Consider the following 21,233-nt stretch of genomic DNA (forward strand, 5'->3'; position numbering starts at 1 on the left):
CCCCCCGTCTTCTTCTTCCCCCCCCCCCCGGTCTTCTTCTTCCCCCCCCGTCTTCTTCTTCCCCCCCCCGTCCTTCCTTCCCCCCCCCCCGTCTTCTTCTTCCCCCCCCCCCTCTCCTGCTTCTTCTCCCCCCCCCCCTCTCCTGCTTCTTCTCCCCCCCCCCCTCTCCTGCTTCTTTCCCCCCCCCTCGTCTTCTTCTTCCTTCCCCCCTCCCCCCCCTCGTCGTCTTCTTCTCCCTCCCCCCCCCGTCTTCTTCTCCAGCTCCCGCAGTAGATGAGTAGAAATAATTTTTTTATTTATTGTGATTTTTTGATTTTTTATTTATTTGGATTGATTTATTGGTTATATTGATTTATTTATCATTTATTATTGATGATGGCTCTTTATTTGTAAAAGTGAAGTGTTTAATGTTTGTGAACCCCCCCCCCCAACCCCTCGTTCCCTACGCCTGATTTGTAACCTACGCCTGATTTTCTAAATGTAGGCAAGGTTTTTCTGAGCGTACAAAATCTACACTTACTCCATTCTAAGTTAGTTTGGAGTAAGTTTTTGCTGCCTAAACTTGCAAAACGGGCATAAGTGGCTGGACACGCCCCCTTTTGGGGAAAAAAATCTGTTCTAAAATGAAACTGTTCTAATTCACTAGAATTGGAGCAAACTAAAGGCCGAGAATTACAATTTCTAAGATACTCCATTCTAAACTAGTTGCTCCAAAAAAATAGCAACTCGGGCCGAAACTTGACCCCCCAGTTTGGTGTTGAATGTGGTTTGCAGAGTACTTAGTCTATTGAAACCTTTGGACACTTGATAAATCTACCTAACTTTAATTTAAATGTCTAAGCACAGATTCCTCCTGCCCTCTAAACATTGTCATTTTTGGAGTCTGCTCTGCATATTCTTATGTTCAGGCATGCACAGAGACTGGACAGCCAGGCAGGATCCAAGCAGTGTAAACAGAGTTCTGTCTGTTTGAAATAACTGCAGATATGGTTCTTAAACTGGTAGCTACACTGTAAGTGCACCCTTCGTCTTTGTCAGTTTCTAATATCATTTGGTTATTGGTATTCAAAGCAAATTAGTGTTAATTTATTATAATTTGTTATAAGACTTCAAATCCAAGATGCACGCAGTGGAAGCTTAATTCATACAGTAAATGTAGTTGGGGAGTTGGTGCAGGCAATTTGTTTAATTACAGGTAATAGTTGCGCATCATTATAGTAATTCAATTACAGTAATATAACTAAATTATTATGTGGGTGATGTTGCTTATTTATCTAAATCTAAAGTTCTAACTCGGGGCTTGCATTTTAAAAAGCATATTGAAAAACAATTCGATCATCTGTATATGGAAGTACATGTTGGGATCAATGGTTGGCCAACATAGCCACTGAGTTCTGCTGACAACGTAACTCGTGAGTGACACGAGGTGTAAGTAAGTGTGTTACAACAGATAGCACAAGTGGTCTATCATGTGATGGGTTTTGTTTACATCGTACATTGGGTGGCATTTGAATTTAGTGAAATGAAAATTCAAGTTAATCACTAGAAAATGCTAATTATTAGTCTGCCATATCTGTTGAAAAGTTGTTTGTAAGTGCTATTTTTGTATTTACTATAACAGTACAGTAGATCAGAGGTGAGGTTAATTTTGGTTTACATAAAGGTTCGTATGGAGAGATGAAATTTACTACATTAGTCTTTGCTCCGAATAGGATGACAAAAATCTTCCTCTTTTAATTGGTGTTCATAATAGAACTTTGACGTCTCTGATTCAGTTAGAAACTTAACTAAGGTTGGTCAGCAGTATTTATACCACACCTGTCATCTGATGGGTGAACCTTATTCCTTCTCCACCTTCAAGCTGTTCCTCAATCTGTCAGAATCTTTATTTTTCTATTTTATCAATACTGCTATGGTTACTGTTTCTCTAAATTTTCTCCTTCTTCTGTTTCTTCTAAGCTCCAAGTACACCATCTCGTGTGTTCTTCTTCCCAGTCTCTGATGTGTAGATGTCATCATGTCCTGACTTGCTCGGGCTTCTCTTGCACTTTTCAATGTTGGTAATGTCCTTCAGTATAGTCCTTGGCCTACATTTTTATTTCTCAGTTCAAGAAATTCTGTGCTCCTGAACCAAAACTGCATTTTGGAAAAGGTACCCTTTTTGCTTTTTTTCAGGAAAGGCTATTTTTCTCCTCATATTTTCTTTTCCAGACTACATTGCAAAAAGTTGGTTACTGAAATCTGTTCTTAAATGTCACCATGCTGCATTCCACTATCCATTTGGAGACATCCAAGGACAGCCTGGAGATTAATCTCTCTGCTTTTGTTTTATGTTTTTTTTTAAATGCTTTGCCACAATGTAACTGAGATAGGGAGCAAAACAGCATTGAAGATTAAACTAATAAATATGTGGGCCAGCATTCTGTTCCATTGAACTGTCCTTTATCTCTGCATGGTTTAAAGCTGGTTTTACATTCCAATTCTCTGTACATTTGCGACAACTACAGTGTAAACTGGGATTATTATTTCAAATTTAGGAGGCTAAGTATAAATTTAACACTAACCCCAGTTTTAAAAAATATGCTCACAAATGCACAGCTGCTTATAAAAGGAAGGTACGTAGTAACTTCAACTTCAATTAACCTTAACCACCATGGGCGCCAAAGACAAACTTAATTGAACAAAGCAAAATCAAGAACCGAAGTTGGTGCTTCTTAAAGGTTTTACTATTATATGTGTAAGAATACTTTTAAATGGTCCATGATAAACAACCATATCTGCTCTTTGTTACTGCATTAAAGGACTCACTTGTGCTGAAAACAAAGTTATAAATATGTCAACTCTTCGCATTTAGACTATGAAAAAGAAACATAGGATCAGATAAAGATGAGTGCAGCCTTACGTGCTATAATCAGTAGTTTTGGTACTGAAATGTAAACAGGTGATTTATACATGCTCTACTAGTGTTTAAGAAAAGATAGTATCTTCTGTAATGGAGGACAGTGCTCCTTTTTAATTTTGTTTAATAAGTATTTTCAAGGTTATAGAGGTATTCCACAAGGTAGTAAATAGAAATGGTGTAATATATCAAAGTGCACAGTCAGACTCTTGATTGGTCAACTAAGAGGTCACTCTTGAGGGCAAAGTGATCTTGTCAGGGTTCATCAGTTTAAAAGCAGTAGTCCCAGCCTAAAAGCATTATCTACAGGGACTTATGATCTTATTTAAGATAATCTTGGGTGAGCGTCTTTTTTGTGTATTACAGTGAAATCCAGTTGCAGTGATTCATTTTGATAACTCCCCATGTGATGCTATAACTGAATGATCACCAAATCCAAAGGTGGCAATCCCACAACGTTCAGCTAGCAGAGTTGCTAAACAGTGCTGATAGCAGGCATTCCTGTTTCTTTTATTCTTTTCCTACCATTTTGGGGGATCCAGCAAAAACGGGTCAGCACAACTGACTTGGCCTGATGCATACAACCAATGGAAAATGTGCCTGTTTAATGTAAATGGGTTTGGGAAATGTGATTTGATCCTTGATCCTGCACTGTCATATTCTGCTGTCATAGCATTCTATTAACAGACTATATATGATAAACCACCAGTACTTGGAAAAGCACTGATTCTTCACAACAAGAACCTAAAAAGTATCATAAAGGAGAAAGCAGATTATATATATTATATAACTATCTTTGGCATTTGTTGGATGAGGATTGCAATGCATCTAGGCTATTGGATCAAATTTGTTCACAAGCAATTAATAAAAGTAAGTGCAACAGTTACTGCAGATTTTCATGCCATCATGGTCCGTTGTTCCCTTTTCAGTTTGGATAATTTAAAAGCTCGTTGCTAACTGATTGGCGTTGTCAATGGTCAACAGAGATATGCCTCGGGACATCGATATGGGCTGCAGCCGAGGCATTGTGCTTCGCATGCTTAGCCCAGAATTTTCATATCTGACCCATAGCTCAAAATATTACCAATTGCTGTCTCAGGAAAGCATCTCTTTCGAGAAAGGACGCGACTACTGCCAATGAACCGGAAGTACTTGAGCACGCGTAGACTGTTGTTTTGGTTGTTCACTTCGGGACTCCCGGGGCCTAGGGAAAAATGGTAGGAATACTGAGCAGGCCCGGGGAAAAGTGTCGGGAACATGGAGCAGGCCTGGGCAAAAGTGTCGGGAACATGGAGCAGGCCTGGGCAAAAGTGTCGGGAACACGGAGCAGGCCCGGGGAAAAATGTCGGGAACACGGAGCAGGCCCGGGGAAAAATGTCGGGAACACGGAGCAGGCCCGGGGAAAATGTCGGGAACACGGAGCGGGCCTTTAGGTCTCACGGGCTGTATGGAGAAAAAGAAGCAGAAACATCATCGATATCTCCAGATTAATGCACCGAACGCTTCTGCGCAGCTTCCGGTCATTGGCATCAGCTTTCGCTTTGGTGGCAGCAGTCACTCCATTTTAGGAATATCTGGCTGAGAAAGGTGGTGAAGGAAGGTTATGTCCTTTTATTCCCTCGGACTGCCACCTCTTCCCCCAAGGTACAGTAGGGAAATTTTTGAGTTTCCGTGCACCTGCCAGAGATATTCTGGTTTAGGAGCTTCTGTTTTCCTAGGCTGCTTGGAAAATATGGGATTCAATTTATGCTATTTTGTGGGTCTTGGAGGATGGACGTCTGCCTATTTAATCCATTCTGAATCATAGAACCTGAACTAGAGAACAGTGAAGTTGAAGAACAGAATACTCAAACTTGTGGGGTTTGTTGACGATAAAAGGAATAAAAAGATGAGTGGTAAACATTGGAAAAGGAGGTTCAGATTAACAACCTGGCTACTGGAGCAGATTCCCATTCATTGCTTGGTCTTCCTGTGGGTTCCTAACAATGGCCTCGCTTTGTGTGAAGTTTCATCTATCCTTAAGTATGTGCAGCATCTACTAAATCTCAACTGGAAATTGTATATGTTCTTGCAGGAAAGGAATTGCAGGGTTGGTAATCTGAAACCGTTTGATCAATCTCATTGCATATCATGTGAGATAGCGTAGTCCTTAGACATCATCTGAAGTCCCCCCCCTAAATTAGCCTGACTTTCATCCCTCTCGGGCAGCTGTTGGTAATGATTCTGCTATTGCCATTTACACCTCCTCTCAACCCATCTTTTGTATCTTTACCTGGACTATTTGTGCTAACACTTTACTCTTCCCTCTCCAGACTCCGCCCCGACACCTCCCACCCCAAACCAGAAATTGCATTTGACTGCTTTGTCCGAGCCAGTCGCTGAGCCTCCGACCGAGCCAGAGAGAGAGACGTGGTGGCGCGCGCTGGAGAGAGGGGGAGAGAGAGAGGGGAGGGAGAGAGAGGGAAAAGAGAGAGGGACACTGGGGGGGTGGGGTGGGGGGAGAGAGAGGGACACTGGGGGGGTGGGGTGGGGGGAGAGAGAGGGACACTGGAGGGGGGGGTGGTGGAGGGAGAGAGAGGGACACTGGAGGGGGGGGGGTGGTGGGGGGGAGAGAGAGGGACACTGGAGGGGTGGGGTGGTGGGGGGAGAGAGAGGGACACTGGGGGGGGGGGGTGGGGGGAGAGAGCGGGACACTGGGGGGAGAGAGAGGGACACTGGGGGTGGGGTGGGGGGAGAGAGAGGGACACTGGGGGGGGTGGGGTGGGGGGAGAGAGAGGGACACTGGGGGGGGTGGGGTGGGGGGAGAGAGAGGGACACGGGGGGGAGAGAGAGGGACACTGGGGGGTGGGGTGGGGGGAGAGAGAGGGACACTGGGGGGGTGGGGTGGGGGGAGAGAGAGGGACACGGGGGGGTGAGGTGGGGGGGAGAGAGAGAGGGACACTGGGGGGGTGGGGTGGAGGGAAGAGAGAGGGACACTGGGCGGGAGGGGGTAAAGAGAGAGTGGGGCGGGGGTCGAGAGAAAGACACTGGGCGGGCGGGGGGAGAGAAAGACACTGGACGGGAGGGGGTAAAGAGAGAGCGGGGCGGGGGGAGAGAGAAAGACACTGGGCAGGAGGGGGTAAAGAGAGAGCGGGGCGGGGGGGAGAGAGAAAGACACTGAGCGGGAGGGGGTAAAGAGAGAGCGGGGCAGGGGGGAGAGAGAAAGACACGGAGGGGGTAAAGAGAGGGCGGGGGGAGAGAGAAAGAGGGGTTGGGGGGAGGGGGAAAAGAGAGAGGGACACTGGGGAGGGGGAAAAGAGAGAGGGACACTGTGGGGAGGAGGAAAAGAGAGAGGGACACTGTGGGGAGGGGGAAAAGAGAGAGGGACACTGGGGAGGGGGAAAAGAGAGAGGGACACTGTGGGGGGAGGGGGGGGAAGAGAGAGGGACACCGGGGGGGTGGGGAGATCGAGAACTCGGGGAAGACGGATCACGTTTCTTGGAAAGCTCGGTGCGTCAAGGACATCATTGGAGTGAATGAAATCCAGAAGTCATGACACTCACTTCACTTCATACCCAATAAACCCATTAACAATCCGTGACCCACACAATGCCCCATCTATGGCTGGGGCAATACTTGCGCTGGGGTGAGGGATTTCGGCTGGAACTTGGTGGCTTTTGCTGGGTTGTTCAAGATCTGTATGGCTTCAGAAGTCTGAATGGATCAAATTACAATTTGTAAAGTCAGTCAGAATTTGGGCTGGGCGGTTCCATTTACATATTACAGAGAAACTTCACGGTGTGGCTTATCCTCCAAGGGGACCAATCAGCAATGGGTTATATGATAATGGAGAGCCAATCAGAGACTCGGCCATTTTATTAGTACAAATAGACGCATCCATCTTTACCACCCACTTTTGCCTTGCACCATCCCTTTTGTCATTTAATCTTCCTGCCTTCCTTCTATCACAGACCTTCCCTTTTGTTCTATACTTTCACTGCCCCTGCACTTGCTTAAAACCTGTTCTATCTCTTAACTTTTTCCATTTCTGACAAAAGGTCATCGACCTGAAACGTTAACTCTGTTTCTCTCTCCTCCGATGATGCCTGACCTGCTGAGTATTTTCTGTTTTTATTTCTGATTTCCAGCATCTGCAGTATTTTTCTTTTGCTATTACACTGTCCTGTCTGACTCCTCTTCTATCAGGAGTGCAGCATGGATCCCATTGTATGGAGGCTAAATGCACTCTCATCTCCATGTATAGGAAGAGATCAATTGTAAAATTGGACAGTCGTTTGTGTTCCACAGGGCATGTACCTTGTATGGCTTTGAACAACGATAATAACTTGCATTGATATAGCACTTTAACGTAGGAAAACATCCCATGGCTCTTCACAGCAACATAATGAGCAAAAATTAATGGAACGATCCTCCATAAATTGTACACTTGCCAATCAGCCTAATTTTGGCCCATTTGGAAATGATTAGTTATAGATAAAATGTGTTTTTTGCTCCCATGTTATCACGTGAAAATCTTTTTGGAGGTGGATAATGGAAGAGCGCCCCTTCATGTGAAAGGATAGTCACTTTGGTGACATCATGATACCATGAGTGTCCCAAAGGGTCACTCATGATTCTCTCTGGTGGCATGGCCGAGTGATTTTAGAAGGTATTTCTATTAAGAGTGAAAACCTTATGAGCTATGAAATCCTTTGTTTTATATTCCGAAAATTGTACAAATGAATCCAAAAAAACAAATTGATGTATGGGGAAAGGCAGCTTATTTTACATCAAATTGTTTTCCTAAGAAAACTGGCAAATAAGAGACAAATCTTTTGATATCATTATCCAATTGTCCCTAATTGTTACATACATTCTTAATCCCAAATTGTAGAATGTACAATTTTATAATGCTGTTTTTTGAAACCGTTGATTGAACCTTGAGGTCCCTGGGAGACAAGCTGGCAATCTTCCACTCATAACAATTGCAGAAAAATGTGACTCTAGTAAATCCCCAGTGTGTATTTGAGAAGATGGCTGATGGTTGCATGCACTACCCTTGATTACCAAACCATCACTGAAAGATTCTGTATGATAAACGCAGCATGTACTCAAGTTATGTTAGAGGCTCTAATACTACCCTCTCTCGCTGAATCGATAGTGTTACAGTGCACCTGTATTTACAAACATTAATCTTGCCTGGGAACTGTTGACTCCGGCTGCTAAGTTGCAGTTGACCTATCACATTTCTATCTTGTTTGCCCCCATTCTACAGTACAAGGGTTTCTGCAAAAAATACACCTGAAAGCTTATAGTTCTATATGCTTGTAGAATACAGAGGTTACATTTTAAGTGCTGTGCAAGCTAGAAACCTTATTGTGAGAGTTTGGAAAATAATATGTATTCCTTAAAGGTTTATTAACAAGTAGCTATGATTTTAAATGTATTTTATATGTTTTTATCCTTCTGGTTATATAGAGTTCCTAATACTAGTAGCAAGCAAATCATCTAGTTTTAACGGCATATGTGATACTGCTTCAGACATAGTGAGGTAATAGTGGTTAAGAAATTCCCTTTTTTCAAACATTTTCTGTACTTGGAATACAAGTTCCAAACTGAGAAGTACTTATTGTGGAACAATTACTGTCCTGCTTGAATGCTTAACAATTAGATTGTGTAGAATTCACAATTCTAAAGTAAACTTTCTGAATACACCCTACCAGCTCTGTCAGTGGCATCTTGATTTATGAAGGGTTTAGCATACCAGTTTAACGTAGATCTTTTAAACCTGTGAAATCATGATTGTGTTAATGGAGATGATGTGTGATTGTCATACACGAAGCTGTGTACTAAAGTTCAACATACATTAGTTGCTGCTAGGGATTTTTTTAATACTAGAGGGTGATTTTCTCTATGATGTTCAGTACAGGTGTTAACATTTACATTCTTTGCTTGATATAGTGTAGCATGTGCTTGATTTCATTTCAGAGTGAAAAATAGATGAAATGCCAGGGATTCAAATAATGTATAATTCACAGCAAGTGACAGCAGGCTTTTAATACTGGCTGGAGCCGACAGCCTAGCGCCAGGAAATGTCACACTTGGAGTGAAAGTGACTTGCTTCCTGTTATGTAGGCTTTCTTGATGACTAAGTGATCGATTACCTATGACTTTTTTTTCTTCTGGGAAAACCATATGTAAAATTGTGGGGATTTTTAAAGCCGTTTCATTTGTTAAACACAACAGACAGTGTTGATATATAAATATATAAAGTGTGCTTGAAATATCATTCACATCACCTGACTGCACAAAGTGCTTGTCAGACTGAAAGAACCAGCAGTAATTCACTCAGCTAGTGGATGAGTTAAAGATTTGAAAATGCAAAATGAATACGGGTATACGTTGTGTTGAGACATTTTATTTACTAGTCACCTTTCCCACCTTGCTGCCCATTTCCACTCACGTGGTTGGTTCCGTGGCTCTTGAAATTTTCTTACATTAGATCCTCGTAGGGACGTGTGTCTAAAGAGCAGTGGCAGCAAATCTAAGATGACTGCTGATCAGAGAGACTTGCACTGCTGGAATTAAGGAAAGCATTGTAGAAAACGTAGAAAGTGTAGTGATAGTTGAAGAAGACTGGAACAATGAAGGAAATAAAGAAAATATCAAATGGCAAGATCTCTGGGTCCCCCAGTGGGTGTCCCTTGCACCTTTGGGCATGGATTCAAATCCAACCCAGCCCAGGGTGTGAACATTGTAAGGGAATGCGGAAACTTGAAAGGAGTTTTGACTGTCTCCTCAATTCCTAGTCGGTGTGGGATCGCAGCAGAAAACGGCCCCTAATTCGCACTAACAATTTCTCGCTCAGAGAGACTGCAAGGATAGCTGATGTGAAAAGTAAAGAGCAAGTTTACACTGGTGCAAAGAAGGCACATTATTGCCACAGAACAGGGTCCTTAACTCTACAACTGACTGCTGTACCCAACCTGCACCTGCTTGATGCCAACACTGGAAATATTCCATTCTTCAAATGTTCACAATCTTCACTTTAAGAGCAAAATTCAGCAAGTTGTTCCTTTTTCTAACAATAAAAAGGAATTTGACATTCTGATGGCTCAGAGAATGATATCTTTGTTGTTGGACCCATATCGACCAGGAAGGTCCCAGGCTTCATCCCTGATCCATATTTAGCTGGGCCAGTAAAAGAAAAGAAAAGAAAGAACTTCATAGAATCATAAATCGCAGAAGGAGGCCATTCGGCCCGTCATGCTTGTGCCGAATCCTAGAAAGAGCAATCGTGCTTAATCCCCTGCTTTTTGCCCGTAGCCCTGCAAGTTCCTCATCCTCATGTACCCGTCCAATTCCCTTTTAAAATTATTTATGGAATCGGCTTCCATCATCATTTCAGGGAGAGCGTTCCAGATTCCGAAAACTAAGTGAAAAAATGTATCCTCATCTGCCCTCTAGATCTTTGCCAATGATTTTGAATCTGTGCCCTCTGGTTATTGACCCACTAGCCAGAGGGAATAGTTTTGCATTTGCATTTCAGGACATCCCAAAGCATTTTACAGCCAATAAGAAAATACTTTTGAAGTGTAGTCACTGTTATCAGGGGCACTACAACTATCCACAATATTCCTGGGTTAGGTGAGGGCAAATCTGCTAGTCCTGTTTCTCATCGTTACTGGAAATGGGCATGTATGGAGATCAACAGAGGGTGGGATCCATTTTAGCCATGATGTCCCCACAGTCGGACAGCCTGCCAGATCTCGCGGTCAAGACTCAACATGAATACTGCCCCACCTGGGCAAGGTGCCAGAGGTTGACATGTCCATGGAAATATATCACACTGAAGGAGTTAGTGCCTTGAGAGGAGGAGGAAACGAGTCATTTGACAATCTAAGATGAATATTACAGCACCAACAACTTGCATTTATATAGCACTTTAAATGACAAAGAAAGGAACGGAAGTTTTTTTTGTAAAAGGACAACTGAAAATAAAAGCTAATTGGGAAGTATGGTATAGTGTTTTGGGAAGAATTGAAAGCCTCCAAAGGCAAATGAAACTTTCCTTTTTTTAGAAACATTTTGCAAATGAACTCAAAGTGCTACTAAGTAATTTAAAACATTGACTCATGCCTTGGGCTATTGGAACTTAGTTTGATTCTCTTGTTTGCAATGTCACTGAGTAATTTCTGCTAGTTACTACTTCTACATCATTAGTGCTGCATAGGTTGTTCATAGCTTTCTTGATTTATCATTTTTGATCAATGTATGTTGTGTGTAATTTTGAAAATCAAATTACAAAGACTCATCTCTAAGAGTAATAACAGCTGCACTACTGCCAAAGAGTGAGTTCTTCAAAAAAAAAAATGTTAATATGCACAGTTGCTTAGTGTGTCTAACATAATTTATTTATTTAAACTAAAAACAAAAGAACTGCAGGTGCTGGAAAGCTGAAAGAAACGCAACAACGGTCAGCATCTGCAGAGGGGACAGATGACTTCAAGGGGTAGATTTTCAGCTTGCTGCACAAGCGTAAAACTGGCATTGCAGGTTAACTGTCAGTGATTTTAAAAACTGCTTGATTTTGAAATTGTTGGAAATTAATATTTGGCAGTTTCTCGTATGGGCCGCAGATCTGCAATGCCAGTTCCCACACCCTGGCAGTAAGTTGAAAATCTGCCCCAACACTCAGTCATACTTGGAAAGCACTGTTGAGGCTACCATGACCACTTGAACAAGGTACCAAAGGTTGACCTATGTCAATGAAAACGTGTCCCAATGAGGGAATCAGTGTTTAATGAGTAGGAAATTAGTTTGAGGAAATAGCAATTTGAAAGTCGAAAATTAGTTTTGACAAAGTTCAATGAGTGAAACATTAACTCATCAATCTATCAAGCCTTTTCTGTAATTTATTTTCTTATTATGCCAAACTAATACTCTTTCCTTTTTCTATAATACCCATTGCTGATAATTCCTTTGAAAGTTGGATTGATTTAATTTTTAAACAAGTACTTAATGGTTTTTGCACATGGAAGGTTTCCTTTACCTCGCAGTTCCTTTTTTTATCTGCAGGTTCAAGAGGAGAGGAGAGTTCAGAGGATGAGCCACCTCTGGATATGACTACAGTACAGGATATTCTGAGCAGTCATCGTTACAAATCTTACAAAGTCAGCATCGTTCACAAGCTTCGATTCACCACTGATGTCCAATTAGGTAATTCCTAGTACTTTGTGAAATGCAACCTTTTATACATGTTCAATAACTTCAAACAACAAAAGTATTAGATTTTAAATGTTATTACCTAAAGTAAATTGGCCTCTTTCCCTCAAATTGTTCGTTTTCAAAATAATTCTTTAATGGCTGGCTAAATTGTAGGTACCAATTATATTAATTATAATGAAACACTAAGAAACTAATTAATCAAATTGCTGCGGAAAATATTATGCTTTTGAGGAAATATTTTAAGATACAACTACTAAATTGATTTGTTAATAGGAGCTTAATTTATAAGTGTGGTGTCTTCCCCGTCCCCATATAAAATATCTCTAGCTAGATATAAAATATATTTTTTAAATCAAACTAAAATCTTATTTTGTAATTGCTTTGCATCAATTTAATGAAGTTGACATTTTAGATGTTGGGGTCCAGTCAGTTTGACAAAGAGAAGCAAAGAGATATAAAGCATTTAAACAGAGCAGAATTGAAGCTTGCTGCCACACTTTGCAATAGTTATAGATTAACAATACATACCACACAGGATCATTGCAATTACACAAATATAAACGGTAATTCTTACTTTTTTTTATAGACATTCTGAAGAGATCTCAAAGGATAATAGTTTCCACATACAGTTTTAATGGGAGCTTTTTGTTTCTGATTTAAGCATGTCACAAGAACAGCATTTGCTTTCTCCCTCCAGGTTTCTCCTGTCCTCAGTATTGCTGATCCACAATTTCCCCCCTTTTAAAACACTTGATGCAACTTGCACATAAGATAGGAATGATCAAGGCCTCAATGATCAGATGCCATTATATTAGGAGTTTGGGACCTTTAAAGGCAGTGGTGGTACAAGTTATTGACGGACATCTCTTTTTAGCTCATAACCATAACTTTGTTCCACCAAATTTATTGTAAAAGGGTAAGAAAAACTCTTGCAAAGTTTATTTTTTGTTGATTTTGGGTCTCTTTGTTCAACTCTTTGACTATATAGGTTGATCTGAAACTATGCTGTGATATTGCATACAATTCTGAAATGCACATTTTGAAGATGTATTTGGCAGATGTACAAGTCCAGGCAACCTTGTCTGTTAAATCAACAAATTATAAACCTAATATTTATACAGAATCATTAATAATATTCAGTGCCACTGGTGACATTTTCATTGTTGAATAAAAAAGATGATCAATGTGAAAAGCATTTAATTTGAATATCATTTGTGCTCTAATAATTACAGATTGTTTGGAGCAAAAGTGAATTTTATATATGACCTGTTCTCAAATGTGAACGGCATGTGAAATACCATAAGATTTGTATTTTCAGCAGAAAAGCCTCATGAGAGCGTCATGCAAAGTGTTATTAGAACATGAAATGCATTACCACAAGTGACTGTTAAATTATCACAATTTACCAAATCAACCACAACATTTAAGAGGAAATTAAGCACTTGAAGATGAAAAATATTAAACGAGTACAGGGAAATTAAAGTGAAGTAGCTAAATCCAATATTAAGGTAGTTCTGGCTTAATCAAAAGGCTGTTTCTAAGTGTTTCTAAGTATTATTGTTTTGCCAGTGCCAGGTGCTGTGGAAAAGGTTTTTGAATGTGATATCCTATTTGAATTTTTAGCCGCGATGCAAAGTTTTGAACTCTTGTGTTGAAAGTGAAGAAATTGCGTGCTACCCTTTACATAAGAAATCATTTTGCAAAGCTCACTGTATTTTTTTGCCAGTAGCTGCTAGTTTGCTTCTCAGAGAATTTTTTGCCTCTCTGCATCTGGAAGCTGTCAGAACAGAAAGCTGGAAAAGGTCATCATCCCTTATCACTAAAGATAAATGATATAAGGGGAGTGGAGCTGTTAGGTGAAACGAATGGTTCAACTTGTTCAGTACTGATGGGACTGACCTGTGAGTACAGCTTTCAGGGGTTAATGCACCTTTCAGTGTGCTTATAAATGTGCGTTTTCAGTCATATTTTAATTCTCTGTCTGTCTGCTTTATGTAAGGTACAGTCTGCCACATGGTAAATACAAACGTGTCTCGGTCTATTTTCCAATGGTATTGACGTCCACTATGACGTTAATGTACACGAAAAGCAGGGTCTCTTCAGGTAATTTCTAGGTTTGCAGATTTTACTTCAAATAAGTAAATGTCACCAAAACATAATTGGCCCCTATTCAAATTTCAAGCACCACTTTTCAATACAAAAAAGTAATTTTCCTTTAAGTATATTAGTCAGAAAATCTATAGCCAAATGTTAAATGTGTTGCCATTTATATCTGTTATGAACAATTACATGAATAAAGATAGCTGGGTAAAAATATTTAACACATTAATAGGGTTGATGCATTCTTTGCTATTTTCTCAATACCAAAGGTTTTAAAATTTATCAATGTTTGAAGAGAATGTAGTTCCAGAGTGAAACCAGAATTTATTTTGTCCTGGAGTAAGAGTGCAATTTACAAGTTTGCTCTCCAGATCGTTTTCCTTATTTGCAGACAGCGTCAAATCTTGATGGTGTCTGTCACAAACCTGCCACAATTCTAGAATCCTGATCCTGGTGTTGCATTATTAAGACATGCAAAATGTTAATATGGTATTGTGAATGCCAGTTGATATCATTCTCGTTGTGACCAACCCACATGCACATTTTGTGTGTGTTCTCCCCTCGGACTGATCACACTCTGAGGGAAAATTCCACATCTGAAATCAAGCACAGGCAAATTAAGTGATTTTGAATGGAAACTTGAAATGGTGTGTCTGTGGGCGGCTTACTGAAGGATGTCATCAAGAATTTAGACATCCACTTTTTTAAAGAAATTCTACATGAAATTTTTTAATTGACCAACTTATTCACCCTGTGTCATCATCTTCCCACCAGGTTGGGGTGGTCAAGAATGATGTGGTTGAATTCCTTCCTTCATTACATATGTCCCTTCCTTAGAGGGCATGCATTTCTCCTCTGCACCACCTCTAGGTAAATATACAAAAACATGAATCTTCCCACTCCATAGTGCAGCAGGTCCATATATTTCTGCTGCACTGCCAAGGCTGCCTTTCTCTTAACCTTTTTCCTTCAGTTTAGCTAGAACTTTTTCAGAATTGATTACTTTCCATCTTTAGACATACAAAATGGAGTCTTTATTTAATTTATGTAAGCTGAAATTCCAGATGCTGTTAGTCAATAATTGTCTATTCCTGGGTGTACATTGGTGCTGGAGCCATAAGAAAATCCAGAGCAAATAAAAACCATTCCGTCCATCAAACCTGTTCCATCCAGAATGTAATTGATTATTCTAAAATGGATTTCCTTCCTCGACTTGGGTTGCCTAGTTATTTGAAGACCAGTGTGCTGTAGTGGTAATTGGAAGACACTTTCTTTTCCTCTGGGATATTTGATCAAAACTGTGAGGACAATCTAAACAAGAGTCTGTTGGCTACAAAGAGTGCTCACAGCGTTTCTTGTCTACTGTTACATGAGTCAGAAGGTCATTGGTTGAAGCCCCACTCCAGAACTTGAGCACATAATCTAGGGTGACACTTCGGTGCAAAGAGATATGCATTGTCAGCGATTCAGACATTGAGATTAAGGGCTCAATTTTCCCCAAGCCTATTTTCTGGCGTATTGCCAGAGTTACGCCGGGTTTTCTAGGCCAGAAATGCGGCAGAAATATTTTGCCAAACTTTCCCCGATGTACTCCAAAAAGATTGGGTTGCCACGGTAACCAGGGACACAATGCAAGCTGAGGCTGCAAAGTGAAACAAACATACAGCCAGCTCCCAACACATTAAAATATATTGCAGCAACTTGCCTCCAATTATTAAAGCTGTCCGCTCCCCCGCTCACCCTGGCCCCGAGTGCCGTCCCGGTCCCGCTCCTAGTCCAGGCCAAAGAGCTTGCCAGTCCACTACCCCGCCCCTATCCCAGGCCAAATGGACTCCTCCCTCCCAGTCCCTGCACCTAACTAGGCTTCCCCCCACAACCCCACCTCTCTCTCTCTCTCTCTCTCTCTCTCTCTCTCTCTCTCTCTCTCTCTCTCTCTCCCCCCTTTCCTGCTGCTGCTGTCTGGGCATCTGCTGCACTTGCCTGCGCTGATTTCCTTGCCTGCGCCGATTTCTTTAACTCTCCGGAACGTATTTCTGCAGAGGCCACATACGCCGGTCTAGGAAAAACTGGAGTAACACTCAGCTGGCCAAGCTTGCCGAAATGGCCAGAATTGGCACAAGTGGGAAGTTACGCCCCCTTTGGCTGAAAAAAAACTTAGCTTAAAAAAAAATCGTACTACCTGAGTTACGCTGGTGCAAATTGATTGGGGAAACTGGATTTATACCTTAGACCAAAAAAAGCAGCCTGCTCCAAAAAAACAGCGCAAATCACAGGGAAAAATTGAGCCCAATATGTTAAACCGAGACCCCCCTCTTGGGTAGCAAAGGATCCCATGCCGCATTTGAAGAAGAGCACAGGAGTTCTCCCGGTGTTCTGGCCAACATTTCTTCCTCAACAGAGAATGCCTAAGCAAATTATTCTGTAATTTATGACATTGCTGTTTGTGGGATTGGGTTATGTGCAAATTAGCTGCTGCTTTTGCTGACAAAAAAACATTGACGACAATTTAAAGATAATACAGTGACTCTGAAGCAATTTTGAACATCCTGAGGACATGAAAGGTACTATATAAATGCAAGTCTGTTTTCCTATCACCATATCTGAACAAGACATCATTTTTCATTGCGTTGTCAAAAATAGTCACCTGCTCACAGCTTCTTCACACAACTAAATAGGACCAGAAGTCGATCATCGTAGTGTAGCAATAATACTTGGATTCTTTTTATGTATTAAGCAATCTTTCAGTTCACACCTGATTTTTTTTTTTAATTGGGATTTAGCTTCCCATCAAAATCTTTTTTTTTTAAATCCCTCAAAAATTGCACTTTTGTTTGACAAATGAAAAAATAATCTTACAAAGAATTAACTGTAAAAGGTGCACAATGTTTCAGGTAATTGTTTATATTCCTGTGACAATGTCTTCCATTTTAAGTCCATACTTTGAGTTCTGAACTGCCACGGACAACACCAAACAACAAATTTTGCAAAGAAACTACTATTAATGCTTTACTGTGTAAATGTAACATTTTTTATTTGGCAAACTTCCAGAAGCAGCAGTTGGGTTTAACTAGTGCAGTGAAAAGTATTTTTATCTCAACAAAAATGAGTGTTGTTCATGATTAATGAAAATTGGGAATATCTAAACCAACAGCAATTATTTTTGACATTTTAAAAATGTGTTTGTTGCAGACTGTACAGAGATGCTAATACCAACTAGAACTCTGAATAAAGTACATAAAGCAAACATCCTTACTGACCTAGTGACTACTTTCACTATGTAAAGATGCAATATGATTTTGTTCCATTATACCTTAATTTTTCACCATTTCATGAATGTATTAATTTGCACATTGTGCTTTGGAAGACGGGAAGAAGAGTTTCCTATTCACATACTTTTATTTTTACTGAAAGGAATTGATCAAAAGCATTAAAAGGTGAGCTTCTATAAATCAGTTAAATAATTCAGCAGTGTTTAAAATTTCAAAAGTAGTAGTAGAAACGGCTTCATTATCCTTTCTTTTCTTGCTTCCTTTCCCCCGCCCCCCCCCCCCCCCCCCCCCCGAGCCAAAAAATAAATTCAAAGCTCGAATGGGTAAAAACTAGTAGAGTGGCGGAGTAGCCTTTGCTGAAAAGATTGATGCAATGGGGAATGACCTTGGCTTGGAGCAGGAGCTAGTGATGTATGTACGAGCATCTCTCTGCTAAATGGACCCAGATTTGTAGCACTAATATACATGGAAGCCCAGAACCAAACTCAGGATGGCAATAAATCAACAGCCACTTTGGGTGTCATTTCTGGTTTATATTCTGGTATTGTTCTATCAGTTTAATTCATGTCACTATCATCTGTTCATCTGGAACAGTTTTATATAATTTTCCAGTGGAGTTACCTGACAAATCCCATCAAATTAACAAGGTACATTAACAATATTGACTGCTTCTGTGGTTTCTGGAGCTTTTGGACCATAGAATGAATTTTCGATGTATTCCCCTTTTAGTTTGCAATTTCGGGGGTTTTGGAAAGCAGAAACAATTGTTTATTTTTTTTCTTTGACAGATTTTAGTAACTTAAAAAACATTTTTTATAAATAAACCCAAGCATTTTTTTCTAAATATCTACGATTTATTTTGTAACCTACCTCTTGCACAAAAAAAAATGTGGAAGTATTCACTATCTTCAGTGAATTGGTATGTATGCATTTTATTTACATTAATTAGTAATTTTATTAAGATAAACATATTTTTAAGCTTTTAATGATCAGACTGCTCCTCTGGGGTTTGCATATCCTGTTACTTATAATGTTGTCCTCCTTGTTTAATGAAAATTACAATCATCATAAAAAATATTGAATTTCTTGCCTTTTCTCCAATTGGCAATTGATTAAAGGCAAATTTTTACTGTTGGCTGTTGTCACATTGATAGTCTCTATATTTACATTTATGTTAATAAAAAGCTATTTTTTTTGTGGGGGGTAGGGAAGCTATGCACTAATCTAGCACTTCATGTCCACTTTAATATCCAGGTCTGAAGTGGAAGTGCAAATCGATTGAATCTTTTTACAAAACAAAATTGTATTTATACTTGAGTTCATAGAACTCCTTATCATGGAGACATGTCTCCAAGTACTTCACATGATTAGTTATTTTTGAAGTGCAGCAACTATTATGTGGGAAAAGTTGTCATTGTTGATTAAAGCAAGGTGCTTCCAACAGTGATCAGGCAAACATGGGTTAAATCTGTGCAGAACAGAATATGTGTATTTGCCAGATGTCTAACAGCTTTTGAGTTTATCAGCACTCTGAAAGAAGGATAATCTCTGCTACTCATGGAATAAGACTTTCCTTTCACAAGTTAAATCAATGTCATTGATTCTCAGATAATTCTGTTTTTTAAATGTCCAAGGAGGTTGCTATGTATTATATTCAAACTATACATATTTTTGTTACTCATGACTGTTGTGAGCACAAAAGCAGCTTTAATACACCTGTTTCGGTATGCGAGTTAACATTCTTGTTGAAACAATGGAGTGATATCCATTGCGATATAAATCTCCAGTGGTAGCTGGCTTCCTGCCATCTTGAAAATCTCTCAGCGGAGATAAAATATTAATTTTAATGCCATCTTGGCCTCAAATATATCTATTCAGCAGTGAATCACATTGTAGTGTAAATTTTTATTTCTGTGACTTGCATGAAAATATATTTTTATGAAGTGTCAGCTTGGTTCAGTTCGTCGCAAGCACTCTTGTCTTGGAGTCAGAAGGTTGTGGATTCAGGCTCCACTTCAGACCTGAACGCTTAACTGGGCTGATACTTGAGGACGGTATTGAAGGAGTGCTGCATTGGCAGTGGTGCTGTCGTCCAAATGAGATATTGGCCCTGAAATTCCGGACTCCCCGGGTCCGTGCGGAGTGTGTACGGACCCGGGAAGGCATCGGAAAAGCTGGTTTTCGGTGCACAGTGTACATGCGCTGAAAACCAGCTTTTCCGATCTGTCTAGTTTCTGGCTGGACAGATCCTCCGCATCTCGGGGAGAAAGACATTCCCACAGCAGACATTGGGCTATTTGCCCAACTCTTGCACTGCGAATGTCCTTAAAACTCTTGCGTCTGGTAAAAGCAGGCGCATAGCCTACTTTTACCAGCGTGAGAGTTTAAAAACATATCAAAAACATATTAAAATAAAATTTTAAAATGCATACTTGTGTTAAAAACCCTGTCCACTCAGGTAATTTTATTTTAAACCATAATTAAAACTTTTTTTTAAAATGGGTAAAAAAAAATTTCCAAAAACATTTCTATCAACTTTAATTTCTATAATATATGTGAGGTGTTTTATTAATGTTTTGTGTAGTGTTTGAGGGTGTTTCTCATTCATCGTAATAGGAGTTTCGGACTTTTGAAACTCCTTTTACTATGAATGAGAAAATACTTTACCGTGATTGGGTGTCCAGGCCCATGTGACTCCTACGGACGTCCCAACGTGAACACACTCCGTTGCGCAAAAAGAGGGGGCCTCGAGTCCGGGATCTCTGGCGAACGTTCAACCAAAAGGTAAGTGTGCATCTTTTCTCCTATTTTTAGTCGAACGCCCGTGGGAAGAAGAAACCAGGATTTCAGGGCCATTAAATCGAGACTGCCGTCTGCCTACTCAAGTGGACATTAACCAACCCATGGCACTGTTCAAAGAGCATAAAGTACACTTGGTGTCGTGGCAATATCCCTCCTTTGCCCAAAACCACCAAAAAAGCAGATTGCCTCATCATTTGTTCATTCGCTGTTTGTGGCAACTTGCGTGTACTAATTGGCTGCCAAGTTTACCCATGTAAGAACTTTAGGATGTGATGAGGTGCTATATAAATCTTTAGTTCATTCATTCTCTCAATGTTATTCAAGCATGTTGAATGTTTTTTTTTACTGTCAGTTGATGAAAATTAAACCAAAAAATACCATACAGCTAATCATAAGGACAGAAATTGTGACCATAGCCTATTGATCACATTGCAAGTCTGAAATTTTGTAAACTAATTGCATGTTAAAATTCACTGAAGTGTTGTAAAGCATTTTATTCTGTTGCCTCTCTTGCTAATGATTTATGCAACTGCTGTTTTTGTGAACTTGCATTTTCATTTTGAATTTACATAAACTACAGTCTGACACTAACATTTGAACATCAGTGCTTAATGTATAATATTTGCCAGCTTTCCAAATTATTTGGTCACAGTTGCCATTCTTAAGTTAAGAAAAAAAATGTGAACTCAAGAACCAAATACAAGGACATTTGAAGGCTTTTAAATAACACAATGAAATTGAAAGTCATAGTTAATTTCTATTCTCCGTCAGAAAACTATTTATCTGTTTAAAGTTGAGAAAAGTAAGTTCATCTTGCAAGTTGTCACTGAATGATGACTAATGCATTTCTTCACAAGAAGGATTGTTTTGTCAGAATAAGTAGATTTTATATAGGTTGAACAGAATATAGATGGAGCTAGCACAGCATTAAAAGGTTTCTCTTTTTTTTTTAAAAA

The 21,233-nt window shown here is 40.1% G+C and overlaps 1 protein-coding gene across 5 annotated transcripts in view; it reads left to right on the forward strand.

Annotated features, from left to right (window-relative positions):
* mapkap1 (MAPK associated protein 1) overlaps positions 1–21,233 on the forward strand; it is a 253,838-nt gene that overhangs the window by 191,409 nt on the left and 41,196 nt on the right. For 4 of the 5 annotated variants that reach the window (XM_070862643.1, XM_070862641.1, XM_070862642.1 and 1 more), the window contains one exon: positions 11,957–12,097. The exons of the other annotated variant lie outside the window; for it this stretch is intronic. In XM_070862643.1, coding sequence (XP_070718744.1) covers positions 11,957–12,097 — 141 coding nt within the window. The remainder of the gene's footprint in view (positions 1–11,956; positions 12,098–21,233) is intronic. 5 annotated transcript variants of the gene reach the window in all.

The sequence above is a fragment of the Pristiophorus japonicus genome, chromosome 20, assembly GCF_044704955.1.
Source record: "Pristiophorus japonicus isolate sPriJap1 chromosome 20, sPriJap1.hap1, whole genome shotgun sequence".
Classification (NCBI taxonomy): domain Eukaryota; kingdom Metazoa; phylum Chordata; class Chondrichthyes; family Pristiophoridae; genus Pristiophorus; species Pristiophorus japonicus.